Source organism: Varanus komodoensis, unplaced genomic scaffold (assembly GCF_004798865.1).
Source record: "Varanus komodoensis strain SLA01 unplaced genomic scaffold, ASM479886v1 scaffold20_1, whole genome shotgun sequence".
NCBI lineage: Eukaryota > Metazoa > Chordata > Lepidosauria > Squamata > Varanidae > Varanus > Varanus komodoensis.
In genome coordinates, this window is record NW_025335587.1 from 20,243,967 (window position 1) to 20,260,653 (window position 16,687).

At 58.0% G+C, this 16,687-nt stretch overlaps 1 protein-coding gene across 8 annotated transcripts in view; it reads right to left on the reverse strand.

Annotated features, from left to right (window-relative positions):
• SPECC1 (sperm antigen with calponin homology and coiled-coil domains 1) overlaps window positions 1-16,687 on the reverse strand; it is a 66,779-nt gene that overhangs the window by 22,968 nt on the left and 27,124 nt on the right. For 7 of the 8 annotated variants that reach the window (XR_006414735.1, XR_006414736.1, XM_044430146.1 and 4 more), the window contains 4 exons: window positions 10,872-12,367; window positions 8,521-8,728; window positions 6,567-6,640; window positions 5,487-5,668 (listed from right to left, as the gene is read on the reverse strand). Coding sequence is in view for 6 of the 8 variants with exons in the window: in XM_044430146.1 (XP_044286081.1) it covers window positions 5,487-5,668; window positions 6,567-6,640; window positions 8,521-8,728; window positions 10,872-12,367 (1,960 nt within the window). In the remaining 2 variants the exon portion in view is untranslated. Of the gene's footprint in view, window positions 1-25; window positions 2,035-5,486; window positions 5,669-6,566; window positions 6,641-8,520; window positions 8,729-10,871; window positions 12,368-16,687 lie in introns of those variants that run through there. The other variant, XM_044430151.1, reaches the window with a different exon arrangement.

The window sequence follows — 16,687 nt, forward strand, 5'->3', positions numbered from 1 at the left end:
GGGGGGGGCCTTGCATTCAGATCTTGGGGTGGGGGCTCACTGACAGGGGCAGGAAAGAAGAAAGGGCGGGCAGAGGTCCCTGGAGCTCTGGGGGGCATGTGCCGGACGCTGGAGGATGGGGCCCGGGCCATCGCGAGCAGGCACTCCGACACTTGCACGGCCTGAGGAACTCGGCTGGACCGGAGCAAAGGCCCACCCAGCCTTGGCTGTTTGCAGAGCAGCCGGCCGAACGTCTCCCGCAGGGCCAGAAATGTAACGCACAACTCCTCCTCTTCTCCCGTGATACAGCGATGGATTTTTGGACGCAGACGACTGCTGACCACGGAGGTACCAGCCACACGGCAGCCTTCTCCCCGAGCAGAGCTGCGCATGTTAACGCCACGACCCGGTCCCAAAATCCACCCTCCGGATTTAAAAATTAAAAAAACCAGGAAAGAAGCTGTCCTTCCGGCCACTGCAGCGAGGAATGGCCGGGCTCGGGTGCTCAAGGCAGAGGAGAAGGACGAGGCGCTGGGACCCTCATCATGGAGGACACGTTTATTTGGCACACCTGGCCAAAGGTTCCCCCTCCCTCCCTGCCCACATACAAGGCAACACGCGCGAGGAGCGGCCAGGAGGACACTCCGCAAGCGCACAGAGCTACTGCGGCACACGAGCCTCTGAAGAGGGAACCCGGCCAAGGGGGCCTGGTGAATTTTTGTTCCTGCATCCCTAAAGGAGGCGGCGATTGGAGCAGCCTTTCCCAACCGGGGCAAGGGGCGCATCTGGAGGGCACCGGCTTGGGGAAGGCCGGCTCTGAGGCTCCGGCCCACTGCCGTCCCATGAGGCTCCTCTTTCACCCTGTGAGCAGCAAGTTGAAGAAAAATCCGGCCTGCGGCTCCAGGCTTGCGAGGCGGGATCGAGTCGACGTCTTGCGGGCGCCAGTGCAGAGGTGAGGACTCCCAGGCTGTAGTCTCACAGGAAGAGCCACACTGCCAAGGGGGCAGGCCGGGGACCCCTCCAAACGGTGAGGGGGTCTGGCTTGCCCACCACTGCTCCCGCCTGGGGCTGGTGGCCAAACAGGCAACCCCAGTGCCTCCTCCACAAGCTGCCCAGCGCTCGATCCATGGAAACGCAGGCGCAGTGCCAGGAGTGCCAGCCGGAGCACGTGGCCACGGATTCCGCACTCTTTCCCTGAGTAGGCCGTTCCAAACAAAACCCTTTGGGAAGGATGCGAAAGGGGGAAGCATCCACGCCATCACTGCGATAGCATTTTCCCCCTTCCATTTTCCCCCAAACCAGAAGAAGTGTTCGAGATTCTTTTCCACTCCGCGGGGGGATCACTCCGCAGCTTCCCTTGTGATCCAGGGGATCCAAAGAGCTTGCAAGTTTGCTGGGTCACATGCCGCATCTCTTGCCCTGGTACCTTGCTCTGCCCACAGATCTCAGGAAGGGCAGCAAGTGATGGGCTTTCGCTCCACCATCCTGTTCCCAGAACTATCCAGAAGCAAGAAAAACTCTCCTGTGTTTCCAAGGCGAGAGCTGCCATCTAGCGGCTGGTCTCCGAGACACCCTGGGAGGCGGACGACACCCGATGAGTGGTTCCGAATGCGCCGTCTTAATTTTCATGCCCTGCACGCCCAGCAGCGGGTGGGAAAATCCGAAAGACACAAAGAGGTAACCTGGCAGAACTATCTCAGGAGAAAACCTCGTGAGCACGGAAGGCAGTCCCTTCTCCACGAGGGAGGTCAGCTTGTTTGGTACGCCAAGTTCAAGCTCTGAGCTTCACACAACCATCAGCAGGTGGGGAAAAAAAAAAAAAAGCCAGCCAATTTGATTGTGGAAAAAGAGAAAGGGCAAGAATGACCTTTGTGGTTTACATTGCAGACTGACCAGACATAGCACTGGATTTCTCTCTCTCTTTTTAAGAGCGCCAATGTTTGTTGCTCAGGTTAAAATTCTGATTTTTGAGTAGAGGTTGTTGGAGGAGGCGCTGAGTCCCACGCTGGACAGAGCGTTTTTCCAGGGCTGGGTTAATTGACTGGAATCAGAGATCTGTGAAAACAGAGACACAGCAAAGACGGGCCTTTAGGGGATGCCAAAGAGAAGAGAAATTTTACGATCCTGCTGCGAGTGATGAAGCAAACCAAGTCTGTCGCTCAAACCTGCCCTCATCCCAAACTGCGGCATGAATCTGAGGGAAGTCCTACTTGGAGTAGGCCCATGGGAATGAATGGAAGAAGTTAGTTGTGACTAAGCCCCATTCATTTCAGTGCGTCTACTCTAAGTAGGACTATCACTGGACAGAACCTTTGCTGGGTCAGCCCGCTTCGTCTTTCTTTGTCCCAGCTGCCTGGGGAAAATGGGCCTCGCAGTCCAGCACTGCAAACTGGGGAAGTCTGGCCTGCGCTGACGGGCGGCCACAGAAAGAACCCCTTCCATCCTCGGCAAACTGGCCTTCTATAGCAGGCCACCGTGGCTCCTCTCCATGCAAGGGGCGAGGAATATGTTCACAGCAGCTTACATGCGGGCACTCGCTCGCCTGTCGGGTTACTCCAGGGCTTGAATCACAGACGAAGATGCCAAGAACGGCTGCCAAACCAGCCAGCAAGGAGCCCTGCCCCGTGGATCTCTCGTTTCTGGGGTTAGCGGGAGAGCAGGACTGGCGTGCTGGTACCGAGGCAACTCCAGTCCCGATGAAAATGGGGGATGCAGGAGGAAGGGGAGCTATTTTTGCTGGGCCTAGACAGTGGCCTGTGAGCAGTCCTTGCCTGCTAGAGAGCTGGGTGGCCGTACTGCTTGCCAAAATGCCTCGACCAGTCCTTTTTCTTACGTCCCAGGCACCTGCTGTTGCCCCTTCACGGGCACCGCTGTCTCTCTCCTCGCGGCGAAGTCTGGGCAGAACTTCTGAAGCGGCAACCTCCCCACAGGGAGCTACGGTCAGCCCACATTGGGGAGGCAGCGGGGTTGAACAAGCATGCCCTGCCCCCCCATGGCCTCCCCGGGAGCAGGTGCAAAGCGGAAGCCCGGCAGCCTGCCGGACCCTCTGCGAGACGGAACAGCTGCGACACATGGGCACGGAGCGGCACAGGGGGGCGCACAGCAGTGGAGGGGGAAGGCTTCGACACACAGACATGGCAGCGAGCCGTGAGAGGCGGGGGGGCTCGGCGCACCTCCGGGAGCAGGCGGCAGCTTCGGGTGGGAGCTGTGAGTGGAGGTGGGGAGCCGCTTAGCTGGACGCCAAGAGGGGCTGGCCGCTGCTGAGCCCTCGGGGTGCCCGCCAGCGGATGTCTTACCTTCCGTTCAGGTGCGCTCTGGTGGCCTCGCAGGCTCAGCTTCGCCGGCTGCTCCGGAGACAAGAGGGAGGCGCTCGTCCGCATGTGCGTGTGGGAGATGCGGGAAGCGTGTGTGCGGGGCCGGTGAGGCCGACGGGAAGAGGACCAGCGGTCTGAGCCAGCGGGGCCCGAAGCGAGGCCTGGTGCGGCCGGGCCCCTGCCAGGGGCCCACGACCGGCAGGGCCCCGCGGACAAGAGCCCCCCGACTTGCTCTTTGCAAGCCGCTAGTCCATCTGCCCCTCACTCCGGCCAGAAGACGATGGCGGTGAAGCGGATGAGTGGGGAGCCCCAGAGCTCGTTAGGGGGCCCCGGCAAAAAGCTCCAGCTGTGTGTTCTGGCACCCGGATTTGCCACACGACAAGGAAGCCAGACAGATGTGAAAACGACTCAAACCAAAGAGCAAAAGAGACAGACGGAGAGACAGCTCGATAAAGCAGGACTCCTGAAAGGAAAGGCATCGTTCGGGCAAACAGATCCAGCCCTCCACTATTTTAAAGGGCTGCCACTGTGGAAGGAGAGAGGTGGCTGGCATCTCCTTGAACCCTTCTGGTGGGAGCCGGCGGCGAGCCGGCAATGAGTTGCACAGACGGGGTCCAGGGTGGTACCCTGGCCCCTCGGTTCCCTGCGGGGAAAACCGGCATGCGTGTTTTCCTGAGGCAGCCTGGTCACTGGAGCTGCCCTGTCCTTCTGCACATGTCACACCTCCTGGAAGAGGCCACCCCAGGACTTAGGCAGAGGGGCTCCTACCCCGGCACCCTGTTGAAAAACTGGATGAGTCCCGGGTTGCTCCCGGGCTTTTCTGCGCAGAAGAGAGGCACTCTGCCAGGACTGAAATAGGAAGCATGCTTCTCCGAAGCCTGAAGGCCGCTCCATTTAGCTCAGTGACTGAAAGAAGTGCCTTTCCGGGTTTATCGACGAGCTCCTTCCCCACCCTACTTGATGCTGATGGGAGACCTTCTGCACGCCAAGCGGGGGCTCTGCCACTGAGCCTTGGCCCACAATCCTCGGTTACACTGCCCCTCGCTCCTTGGAGGAAGCAGAGAGCACAGACATGACAGATTCGTCCAACCCACTGGATGAATGAACTGTGAGGCATCTTTTACCAAAATACGCTCAATTCGTACATGGATATATAGAAGCTTAGGGGTTCCAGAGAAATCGGAGGAATACTGGAAGCTGCCCAGCCCACAAGCCTCTGTGACTATTGGGCGGCATATAAATGAAATAAATAATACAAAGAACCACAAAAGCAGCGATGTGCTGGCCAGCAAGTCCCAGCGGGCAGGCTTTCCCCGTTATCAGCTGCCGGGTGCTGGGAGCTGACCCTGGGCGGGAGCTCGAGTCTCACCCCTGAATGTGCAAGCCGGGGCGTTGCGGGCTGGCAAGACGAGGGTCGGCTGCCAGGGCCGACTGGGGCCGTGCTGCTTGTCCGTGAAGCATTTCGGCCCAGAGTGTCCTCGGGTGCCGAACCCTTTTCGGCCCGAAGTCTGAAAGCCATTCTCGGGGACCACTTCCCAGGGGAGGGCAGGGCCCGATGAAACGGAGGCAGGGCACAAAATAGATAATTTTTTTTAAAAAAACCACCAGTGTATTTTAGCTGGCAGTGCATCCTGTGGGTTTCTATCTAAGACATTATTAGGAGAGGTCTTTCAACCTTCTAGAGTCAAGTGAAAAAAATGGCACAAAACCTGGGAAACTGCTAAATGATCACCGGTCGGGGAAACGGGTTTAGACACACCAAGTGCATAGCAATTTTAGCATATGAAGCAGCATAGGATCATTCCTAACAAATAAAAAATGCATTCATAAAATGAGCGGGGCAGGAAAACCAGGGCAGGGGGATTACAACAACGGGGGTGGGGGGGCCCTGAACATGGCGGGGCCTCTGCCCTCACGGGCTGCTTTGTGGATTTGGCCCTGAAAAGAGGTTTCGGTAGCAGACGGGGCGATTTTCAAAGCATCCTTGACAGCACGCGGCACAAACAGTGACACTCGAACGCAACACAACCTGCCAGAAAGGATGAGTGAGAAAGGGAGAGGGGGACACACACACACACACACAGCGAGCGTGCGGAACAGGCCAAGGGAAGGGCACAGGCAACTTTCATGCACAGGTGAGCTGGGGAGCTGGGGAGGGGGACAGGGAGCCAGAGACTGGCCTCCCTCACTCACCGGCTGCCTCCACCCCGCGCCTCCTCCAGCTCCTTCTGCAGCCGGGCGCTCTTCTCCTCCTCTTCCAGCAGCCGGCGCTTCGCCAGCCGCAGCTCCTGCTGCGCCTCACACTTGATGTCGTTGGCCACGACCACGGCGGTCTGCAGATCGGCCTGGAAGCGGCGCCACTCCTCGGCGTCCTCCTGTGGACGAGGGCAGGAGGCGGCGAGGGAGGGGAGTCAGCGGGGAGGGACGGGAACGGCTCTGGGGGAGACGTGGGAGGCGGCGGGATGGGTTTCTCGCCACGCTCCGAAGCATCAGCGATGCAAGCGACAGCCAAGTCCTCTTTTCAACAGAAGTTTACTTAGGGCTAAGATTAGGTTAGGGTTAGAAAAAGGAGGAGTCCGGGCATGACAGTGCTCTGAAAAATGGGCAGGTGGGCAGAATTGTCTGAAATTCACAGGGTTTACTAGGGGCGGCTCCCCGAGACCCCTGGTGGGTTGGGGCCTTCGGTGGAGCACTGGAAGTGGGGTCTCTGGAAAACGCCCAACATCGCTCCATGAAACCCACCTGCAGGTCAGGGTCCGAAAGCGCCCAAAATGGGCAGGTGGGCAGAATGGTCTGAGATTCACAGCGTTTGCTCGGAGCGCATCCCCGAGACCCCTGGGCCTTCAGCAGAGCACTGGAAGTGGGGACATAAGCTTCCTGGCAGGTCCTGGTTCGGTGCTTTTTTATGAAAGCTGCCGGGGCCGGCAAAGTCGACTGTTTTAGCACACACTCGCGACGGCCCGTAGCCACACCTTCGAGCAGCCACTGCAGCTCGGCAGGAAGGGGGACGCTTGCACAAAACCCAGGACGCTGCGAAGCTGTCTGAGGTCGAGGGAAAGGGGCCTGGCCCGCTGGAGCCCGCAGGCATGGGGTTTGCGCCCCAGGAGGTCCAACACCCTGGCGCAGGCTGACATGCAACATCTCTCCAGGGTTTCAGACCGGGAAGGGTTTCTCCCAGGCTTGCTGCCGGGAGCTTTTGTGGACTAAGCCCAGGATCGGCTGCATGTGCGGCAGGACTCTGCCAGGGAGCGACAGCCCCCGTTCCCTTCTCACCTTCATCTGCTTGTTCAAGGCTTTCAGCTGCCTCTCCAAATCCGCCTTCTGGTCCTCCAACTCCAGGAGATTACCTGGGAGCAAAGGTAGGAAGAGCATTTTGAGGTAAAAGGTCAGCTAGGACAGTCAGGGGATGCGGTCCAATTCTTTGTGGAACGAAATCCACTTCTGAATGGGAACTGAGCAAGATGCGGCCGCGATGACTTCTGGCTAGAGAATTCCTGAAGTCACTCACTATAATAATTCAGAGTGATTTAGGTTTTTGCAGCACCTCCAGCGAGAAGGTGCTGCAGTGGAGCTCTGCCCCCAAGGAGTTTACAAACACCCACCTCCCTCACACATTATACAAGTTCTACAAAATAAATGCACTTAATAGAAGCCCAGATTGTTCTGGTCTGGCTATGAGCAAACGTTCTGACCAGATCTCACGCACAGCAGTGCTGCTAGAGAAGGCGGCCCCACAGTATAAAGGCCCTCCCCTCCCGTGGAATCCTCTCTGTGGGGATGACGCCACTGTGCTTGGACAGTGGGACACCGAGCACGGGCCCTGCAGGTCACGCTCACAACCAACATCGGGCGGTCACAGCCAGAGTGCTGCCCGTCCCGGGTACCCGTGCAGCCCGACGGCGGTTTCGCCTGCTCAGTGGGACTGCCTGGAAGCCGCAGCCAGACCGAAATAGGGCAGCGTGAGCGGCGAGCCCAGCAGTTCGCATGCGTCATGCCTGCGTTGGGTGATCTTCACAGCCTGCATTCTGCTGGCGCAAAGACCGAAACCGCCTGGGGCCAGGCTTCCCGAGGGATCGCATGCCCTAGGTCCTGAGACTGCCCTCAGAGGCCCTTCTCTGGCCGCGCTCGCCAAAGGCCGGGGACGAGCGAAGGAAGGGCTTTCTCTGTGGTGGCGCCCTAGCTGCAAAACACCCCCGCCCCACGGGAGTCGCCTGGCCCCTCTGCTGCTTTGTTTTTCCCAGATCCAGGCAAACACCTTTCAATCGCCCCCGGTTCGGAAACCAAGTTTTTTTTAAGGTTGTTAGTGCCTTTTCCAACCTCCAGCACCGCTGCTGGCTTGTACCTTAGCTACATCTTTCGTTCTAATCTCTTTTAAATAGAGCACTTTTTGGTTGGTTGGTTGGTTGGCTACACGGGTGTGTTTAAGTTTGATTTCATGCGCAGCATTTCCGCTGTTTTACTGAAAGCAAGTTGCAAGCAAGCGGACAAGGCAAGCTGATGCGTTCTGCTCCTGCCAGCAGGAGGCGATCTTGCGCGCCTCTCACGCATTTGATGGCCCCGATCCAGAGACCTCTGACCACATGGTCACGCACAAGGCTTACACCAGCTATCTAGAAGACTCGGTACTCCTCCTTCCCTTCTTTTCTGGCGGGGGGGGGGGGGCGTCATGGGTAATCTCAAATCAGCTTACAAGTGGGTTTCTTTTAAACAGCACACATGAGTAAACCAGGAAGTGTGCAAAATACGGTATGAAAAAGCCAATTCGAGGCTAATTCACTTTTTAAAGATTTAATTTAGAACTGGGAGCAAATAAAACCAGAGAAGATAAAAAGCTGGTGCTGTGAGCCCTCTCGTGTTTGGCATATGCTGTATTCTTGGGGAACGGCGTGGTTCGGCCCCAGAGAAAGCGCACAGGTATCACGTGGGGGCAAAACAGTTTGGATCCCTTCCAGGAATAAAACTGCGCGCACGCACCCCCCCCCCAAACTTCCTGAGCCTTTGTCGCTTTGCTCCATTCAATTTAGACCAGGCTTCCCAGAAGTGCCGGACTGCAGCACCCATCAGCCCAGCCAGCCATGCTGGAGGGAGGATGCTGGGATATGCAGTCCAACCCTTCTCACAGGCTCTGGGCTGGGAAAGTCAGAACGAGGGGAAGGAGCGCACGACGCGCCCTCGCGTTCTAGGTCCGCCGGCAGGCCGGGCTTTTGCTCCTCGTGGGTCAACTTACTCTCCAAGTCGCCGATGAGCTGGTTGTTGTGCAACCGGACGGCCCGGTGCTGTTCCACCTGGTCCTCCAGCTCGAAGATGGTCTCCTTCAGGTTCTTGATCTCCAGTTCGTTCTCCGCCGTCTTCTCCTGCAGCTTGAGGCTAGTTCGGCTTAGCTGCTCGGACTGCTGCTCACAGGCCTCCTTCAGCTCCCCGCGTTCCTTCTCGACCTGGGGATCAGAAGGGCCCCTTAGCAACCGAGCTGGGCTGCCCCGGAAGGATGCTCCAGGACCAGGGGGAGGCGGTGCCGGCAAGCCTCGAGTCCCAGCTGCCGGAGCATCCTTGGCTCCCATTTTAGTGACCTCTCCCCTGTCCCGAGTCGAGGCAGAGGAGAGATCTGTTACCTAACCTCCCGCTTCTAAAGCCACTGTGCAGTCTGGCCTTGAGAAACACCCCACGTGCCAGAGGAACCGAACTTAATGGTGGAAATAAGAGAAACAGAGGGATGCCAACGTGGATCGATTCGTCCTAATCGGGAGTGTGTGCAAGCTGGAATTTAAAGAAATCATTCTATGTAGGAAAAATGATGCGAATTGTAAGGATTATCTCTGCCTGGCTGTGCTCAGGATCAGTAAGTTATCTTCAGGGCTTCTAGCTGGGACATGGGGCATGTCTCCTGCCCTGGGGCCAGCACTGTTGAGCTCCTACCCTGATCTGTGATATGTCGCATTCATAAGGGACAGAGAGCTGCGCATGACTGATACAGATCCTGGCCTCCCTTTTAAAAAGTTTTTTGAAGATTTTTCAAATCTCCCTGACTAGAGGAAGCAAGAAGGAAAATACATGCAATGCAATAAGAACAATAATGGGATTTCCCTCCCTGCAAAACGCTCAAGGTGGCAAAGGGTGGAACTCTTCGGTCACATGGGCCTGCAGCATGAAGCTGCATGGCTGTCGTGGGCTGGGGGTGATGGGTGTTGTGGTCCGGTGACTCCAGCGTAGGGGAGGCTAGCCACTCATTTTATCATTTCAGAAAGAAGAGCCAGCAATGGACTGCAGAGGAAGGAAGGAATAAAACTCAGGAAATGTGGATTTAAAACAATAAAATGAAATAAAACAAACCCAGCGACAATTTGGCAACCAAACCTAGGTTAAAAACATTTCATCGGTTTTGCCCTCGTTCGTCATCCTCCACGGCCTCCCACGAGGTCTCCAGAGGGGCAGGTCGCCCCCCCTTCCCCTCCTAGGTAGCTGCGGTCACTGCCAACTCCAGCCAAAAGGATCTCCAATTTCCAGTCCCTGCAACCAGGTGGTGCTGCGTGGCCGGGCGCCCGGCTTCCCTTCCGCTGACACAACGGCCCTTCCCACGGGCCGCACCCTCAGTGGGGATGGAGGGGCGGTTTTCCGAGCTGGGCGAAGGTTAACTGCAGGCTTGGGTTACCCAGCGAGGCACAAACAGAATTAAAGGGCAGACGTGGGCACGCACCAGAGGCCTGGCCAGAGCACGGAGCTGCACTAAAGGCCCATCTGCCTGAGAGGGGAAGAGGAAGCACTGAGGGGCTGGAGTGGGGAGGCGGTGAGAAAGGGGCAAGGGGCATAACCATGCTTATTCATGCAGATTTATATCCTGCATTTTTTTTTTACGGAATGCAAAGTGACACACACCATTCTGCTCCTCCTGCTCTCCGCAATATCCCCACAACAACCACCCTGTGAGGTAGGTTGGGTTGAGAATATGCGACTGGCCCAGAGTCACCCAGTGGGCTCCATGGCCGAGCGGGGACGCGAACCGGGATTGCCTGAGTCCCAGCCCCACACTGGCCCATATGGCAATACCACCCCGCCATCCGATACTCAGGAAGATACCTTATGTCCAGCCCAGTATCGTCTCAAGCAGAGGCCCTTTCCAGCTCTAACGAGAGATGGCACAAGCAAGCTCAGGCAAGATTCTAGACTTCATGGTTCTGAATAAAGACTTGATTTATCCTAGTGGGAAGTGGCTTCAGACTGACCCAAGGCACCTGCAGTAAACTGCCCAGGGCGCTCTGGCTAAGTGGTGCTACAGAAATGAAATGATTACCGCCACTACTACAATCATTATGTAGCAGCAGGAGCCTTGGTCCATCTATTTCAGCGCTGCCTGTACGAGAGGCCAGGAGAAGTGGGTGCGGCCACCTGCAGAACCCCTGAGGGTTGGGCTCAGCCCCCTGACCTCTTCCCTCATCCGCCCTATTTAATGCAGCACCCCGTTTCCCACACTTCTGCCCCCCACCCCCGGAAGCACACGGCTGGGCGCGAGAAGAACGGCTGCCTCTCGCTACGGCGGAGCGCCTGGCCCCGAACCCGAGGGGCCACAGGGCCGCCCAGCCTTACCTTGGCCAGCTGCCCCTGCAGCGTCTTGACCTCGCTGTGCGCCTTCAGGAGCTCCTGCCGCAGCTCGGTGCACGTGAGCTCCAGCTGGTCCTTCTCCGCGCGGGCCCCTTTCAGCATCTCCTGGACCTCCGAGCAGCCGGCGCCACCCCCCACGGCATCCATCGCCGCGGCCTTCCTCCTCTCGCTCTCCAGCTGGGACCGGAGGGAGCTGCTCTCGATCTTCAGCCCCTCCAGGGAGACCTTGCAGTCCTCCAGGGTCCTGGCCAGGGCCGCGCCGCCCTGCCGCTCGGCCTCCAGGAGGGCGGCCAGCCGCTCCTTCTCCTCCCGCAGGCTCCTGACGGCTGCCTGGGACTCCTGGTGCTCGCGCTCCAGGCTCCGGAGGCTGCAGGTGAGCTGCTGCTGGATGTTCAGCATCTTCTCCCGCTCGAACTGCGCCTTCTCCTGCAGCTCGGCACAGCGCTGCTCCAGCTCGTCGCCCTTGGGGCGCTCCTGCAGACGGGCGCTCAGCTTCTCGTTCTCGCTGGCCAGCTGCTCGGCCCGCTCGCGCTGCTGGGAGAAGGAGCTCTCCAGCAGGGCCTTCTCCTCGGCCAGCTTCTCGTTCTCGGCGGTCAGCTCCTGCACCACCTGCTGCTGGTCGGACAGCTCCTGCAGGGTGGCCTGCAGCTCCTCCGCCGTGCAGTGGTGGTTCTCCTCCATGCGCTGGATCCTCTCGGTCAGGGAGGCCACGGACAGGTCGCTGACGTTGTTGGGGGAGCTCCCCGCGGTCGAGCACTGCGAGGCCTTGAAGGGGTTGCTGCTGGCGGACGAGAGCGGCCTCGACGGCACGTCCAGGATGTGCTCAAAGTCGGACGCGTCGGGCGAGAGGGACGCCTTGGTCACGTCGCTGCTGGAGGAGCTGGAGTTCCGCAAGGGGGGGCCGTTGACGCAGGGGTGGCTGTCGCCCCCGTCACCATGGGCGGGGGGCTTCGTTGGGCTGCCGAAGCTGGACTCCTGCGTGGTGGGGGTCGGAAGGCTGCTGCTGCTCATGGTATCGGACAACGGCGAGTGCTCCAGGTGACTCAGTTTTTCTTTCAGCCGCTGGTTCTCTTCCCTCACACTCAGGAGTTCCTGCTGGAAAGTCCAGTTCTTCTCCCGGAGAGCCTGGATCAACGGCTCTCCACTCGGATCCATCAGCTCGACGGGGTCATAGCCCCCCGGTGGCTCTTTCTCCAGCCATTTCTTCAGCTCGCTCCGGAGTCTGGTGATCTCGGAATCCTTCGCCTTGGCCTCGGCCAAAAGCCCCTTGACCTGGGCCTCCAGGACCGACCGATCGGCGCCCTCCGCCTCATTCTTGGACTTGAGGGTGGGCCGCGAGTGCTTGGTGGGCGTTGGCGTTCCTGAAGAAGTCGGGCTGGGCTGGGCCTTTCTGGGTCTCAGGACTGCCTTCTCTCGGGTTACCGTGGTCGGCAACTCCCGAGGTGCGGGGATCCCGGTACGCTTTGCAGATGGGATGGAACCTAGAAGAGGAGGAGCAGGAGAAAGGCCATCAGGGTAGGGATCTGGCGCGTCATAGAGGAACAGTCCTGGGCCTTGGAACTTCCAAACTAAAAGTGGGCAAAGGGGAAACTGAGGCAGAACCAAGGAGAGAAGCTGCCTGTGGTCCTGAGAACTGCTCATCCGCCCAACGGAGAGTGGTTGTAGCGATGATGGTTATGCGGCATTTCAATCCTAGCTTCTTTGCTCCTGTGAGGAATCCAGGCCAGCCTCCCCCCCCCCGTTATCCTCACAACAACAACCCTGTGAGGGGGGCTAGCCTGGCGGACTAAAACGCCCATCATTCCTGGCCAACATGGCCGGAGAAATGCTGCCCTTGGCGTGAGCTGCAAGGAACCGTTCCTGAGACTTGAACTTGACCGGCAAAAAAAGGAGGAGGCCGGCTTGGAGCTGCCTGGAAAAGTCTCGGGGGCTGGGACCACGTAAGCACAAACGCTGAATTATGAAGGAGAGACGAAGGTATGTTATGGCGTTATATCCCTGAACTTTGCTTCTTCATGTGCCCCTCAATCCCCCTTTGGTGCATCGGCAAAGAGATCTCCTTCTCCGCCCAAAACTGCACTAGATTTTACGGCCTCGTAAACCAGTTTGGGGCCCAGAAGCAGGATAAAACCGTGGGTGGGCTGCTTGCGGCCTTCCAGATGTTCTGGCTTCCAGCCCCCATCGCCCTGCACCACTGGGCATGCTGGCTCTGGCGGATGGGAACTGTAGGCCAAGACATCCGACGGGCCAGCAGTCGCCCGTTGCTGCCTTAGCGCTAGAAGCGGCTTTCTGTCCAGACCCCTTGAAAGAGGAGCTTGGGTGTTTAGAAGATTGACCTCTGTCCCCCCCCCCCACCCCATTAGACTGCCAGCTGAAGAATGGACCCCCCCCATACTGAAGTTGGCAACATTCTGTGTTGGGACAGCCCGTACCAAAACGGGCCATCTCCTCCACGCTTTCTCCTGACACGCTCACCCCCCCGCCCGCAGGGGAGAGGAGAACAGACGGGCTGATGGAAAGATACCCCCCACCCCCACCCCCCGCATCCAGCAAAGCACACGCTCCAGAAGGGGGAAGGGAGCACCGCTCATCGAGGAAGCACAGTGCCGCCTCTGTGCTGCACTGGGGCATCGTAAACGCCCGAGACAAAGGCTGCTGTGTTTCTGGGGTGGGGGGGTGGCGGGGCGGGGGGTGACGCGGAGATAGCAGGCATTCTTTCTGGACATGGTGCCAGCGGCCCACACAAGCCCCGGCCGCGTTTCGACAGCTGCAGCGGCCTGAGCTGGGGGACGGGGCCGCGCCCCACGGAGGGGTCTCCCCTCGCCTTTCTGAAGGCGGCCGCCGCTGCCTTAACTCCCCTGCCACGGAAGCCGTAACGGGGCAGAGCTCATCTCCCTGCCCCGGTTGTGGTTTTGGTTCCCGAAGCGAGCCAGGCCGCTTCATGCTAAACCCGCCATTTTTTGATGGACTCGTGCCGGAGGGCGGCAGCTGGCTTCCCTGTTTTATCAAGATACCCCTCTGCGTCTTATACTAGCACCAGCGACAGAACAATGGAAAGAATGCCAAGGAGAGCTGCGAGGACGAAGCAGGCAGATTAGACAGAGGCGGTGTGGTGGGAGGGGGTTCTGGTCCCCACGTGGCCACGAGGCTCCCAGGCGTTTTGGGGCCAGCCACTCCCTCTCGGCCTGAGCTACTCCGCAGGGTAGTTGAGAGGATATAATGGAGAGGAAGGGGAGCGTGCAAGATGCCTTCGGCTCTTTCTCAGGGAAACACAATGTAATAATGATCAGGTTTGCCCAAAGGACAAACTTAAATCGGGTTTAAATTTAAGCCGAGCATCAGTGGGAAAGGTCCAGGAGCCCAGCTGCGGGGCGTGCGGAAAAGCAGGAGGCGGCTGGCCCCCTGGTGCGACAACCAAACAAGGGCAGGAAGGCAAGTGCTTCGTATTTATAGCCCGCTGGCCGGCGAGTCAGTGGCTTCACTTTGCCTGACAAAGGCCAGCTGGAGCAGCCCCGGAGCAGCCGTGGTCTGTGGCCGGCCACCGGGCCAGGGAAGCGCCAGCGCCAGGGCAGAACTGAACTGGGTCTGAGCCCCAGCGGTTCCTGCCAAGGCGGGTGGGGGGGGTCCGAACCTTCTCCAGCCCACAGGCCAAATTCCCCATCGGAGGAGCACTCAGGTGGGGTTGAGCAAACGTCTGGCTGAGAGCCACTGAGCCTTTTGGAAGGGGGCCGAGCAGGGAAGTTGAGGGCATGAGCACAGAGCCCAGGGATGTGGCAGGATCCCTTCTGTGCCCCGGCCCCCCCAGGATCCCCCCCCGGCAAACACACGCGCCAGTTCCCAAGAATGCCCATAAAATGCGCCGGGTCCCCTGCAGCCAGCGCTGCGTTTTCACACGAGAGGAGCGCAGCCTCGACAAACAAACGTTCCGTTTGACGGGTGCCATTTTTTCCGCTCTGCGATGACCTTCACATGGAACATGGCCTGGCCGCCTGTCCGTTCCAGCAGAACGGCCCCCAGGCACCCTGTGTGGAATGCGTGGCCAGGCCGTGACCCAGCTCGCTGCTGCCGGAAACACCGCCGGCAGCCACGCGAGAGCAGCTTTTCCATAGCGAGGGATCCGGTTCAGTTCCCCAAAGCACCGAGAAACCAGAGGCCAGGTGTGTTTGCAATCAATGGGCGAATCTGCGAGGCTTGCGGAAGCCAACGCGAACGGGAACCTTTTCCTCCCGCCACTGTTCAACATTCACCACCTCCGAACAACGAAGCCCTTTCCCCTCCTACGTCAACTATTCCGTTTGGCGTGCAGGATGTTTTTCCATCCATGCAACTATGAAGAACTCTTTTTACAAAGTTTGTTTTTTGCTCATCATAAGTGTTTGCAGGGACGGGCTGTATTGGGGACCCTCCTGCTGTTGAAAAAGAGTCACCTGGTGCGCCCTCCAGGTTGCGCCCTTTCCGAAACCTGGTGCGCCCTCCAGACCTTGGGCTCCCCAACTGCCAGCATTCCTGAATCGTTAGCTGTGCCGGCTGTGAAGGCAGAAGCAGGAATCCAAACAGATGCAGCTGAAAGGGGAAGCGGGCCCATAACTGCAGTCCGACTGAAACATTAATTCGGTTTTTCCTCTTCCCTCCTCCTCCCCTTTTCCATTTGTGTGGCGCATTTTTAGATTGCACGTCCGCAACACAGGGATTGTCTGGTTTTACCGACTCCAAGGAATGTGCTCCAGATGCCTTTTTTGGCTGATGAGCAACATAAAAATACATAAAATGAATAAAATAAACAAACCTGAGATGCACTCGGTTGGGAAAGTCTACCTTATTTCCTAATGCCACAGAAACACATCCAACCATGCCCAAGACCAGTGGTGGCGAACCTGGGGCACATGTGCCCCAGCGGGCACGCAAGCAAGTCGCTCCAGCATCGCGCCAGCAGCCGAGCATCGGACAACAGCGCACACAGGGGCTATGCGCACGCTCGGAAAGGAATAGTGGCGCCAGGCGATGAGGCCACGAGCCGTGACTCATTAGCTGCAACTCGTCCGAGTTTTCGCATGGCTGATCAGTGCACTGCTCAGGATAAATGCGAGTATATATTTGCTTGGACTGGCTGTGAGGTGCTTTTTCTAAACTAAAATCTCAGTTTTCAGGTTTTATTACAATCTTGGCACTTTGCGATAGATAAGTGGGTTTTGGGTTGCAATTTGGGCACTCGGTCTCTAAAATTTTCACCATCACTGGGTTAGGGTTAGAAAAAGGAGGCGTCCTGGCATGGATTTGATGGTTGGAATGTGTTTAGAGTGGGCAGAAATGATGAGCTGTGAAGAAAAAGCTACTCTAGGAAGGGTTTTTCAAAATCGCCCTCTTACCAGGGGAAGTATACCCCTATATTAGGGTTAGGGTGTGCACCAGGGTAGGGTTAGGGTTAGGAAAAGGGGGTGTCCTGGCATGGTTTGGATGGTTGGAATGTGTTTAGGACGGGCAGAAATGGTGAGCTGCGCAGAAAAAGCTACTCCAGGAAGGCTTTTTCAAAATCGCCCTCTTACCAGGGGAATTATACCCCTATATTAGGGTTAGGGTGTGCACCAGGGTAGCGTTAGGGTTAGGAAAAGGTGGAGTCCTGGCATGGTTTTGATGGTTGGCATGTGTTTAGGACGGGCAGAAACGATGAGCAGCACAGAAAAAGCTACTCCGGGAAGGCTTTTTCAAAATCGCCCTCTTACCAGGGGAACTATACCCCTGTATTAGGGTTAGGGTGTGCACCAGGGTAGGGTTAGGGTTAGGAAAAGGGGGTGTCCTGGCAT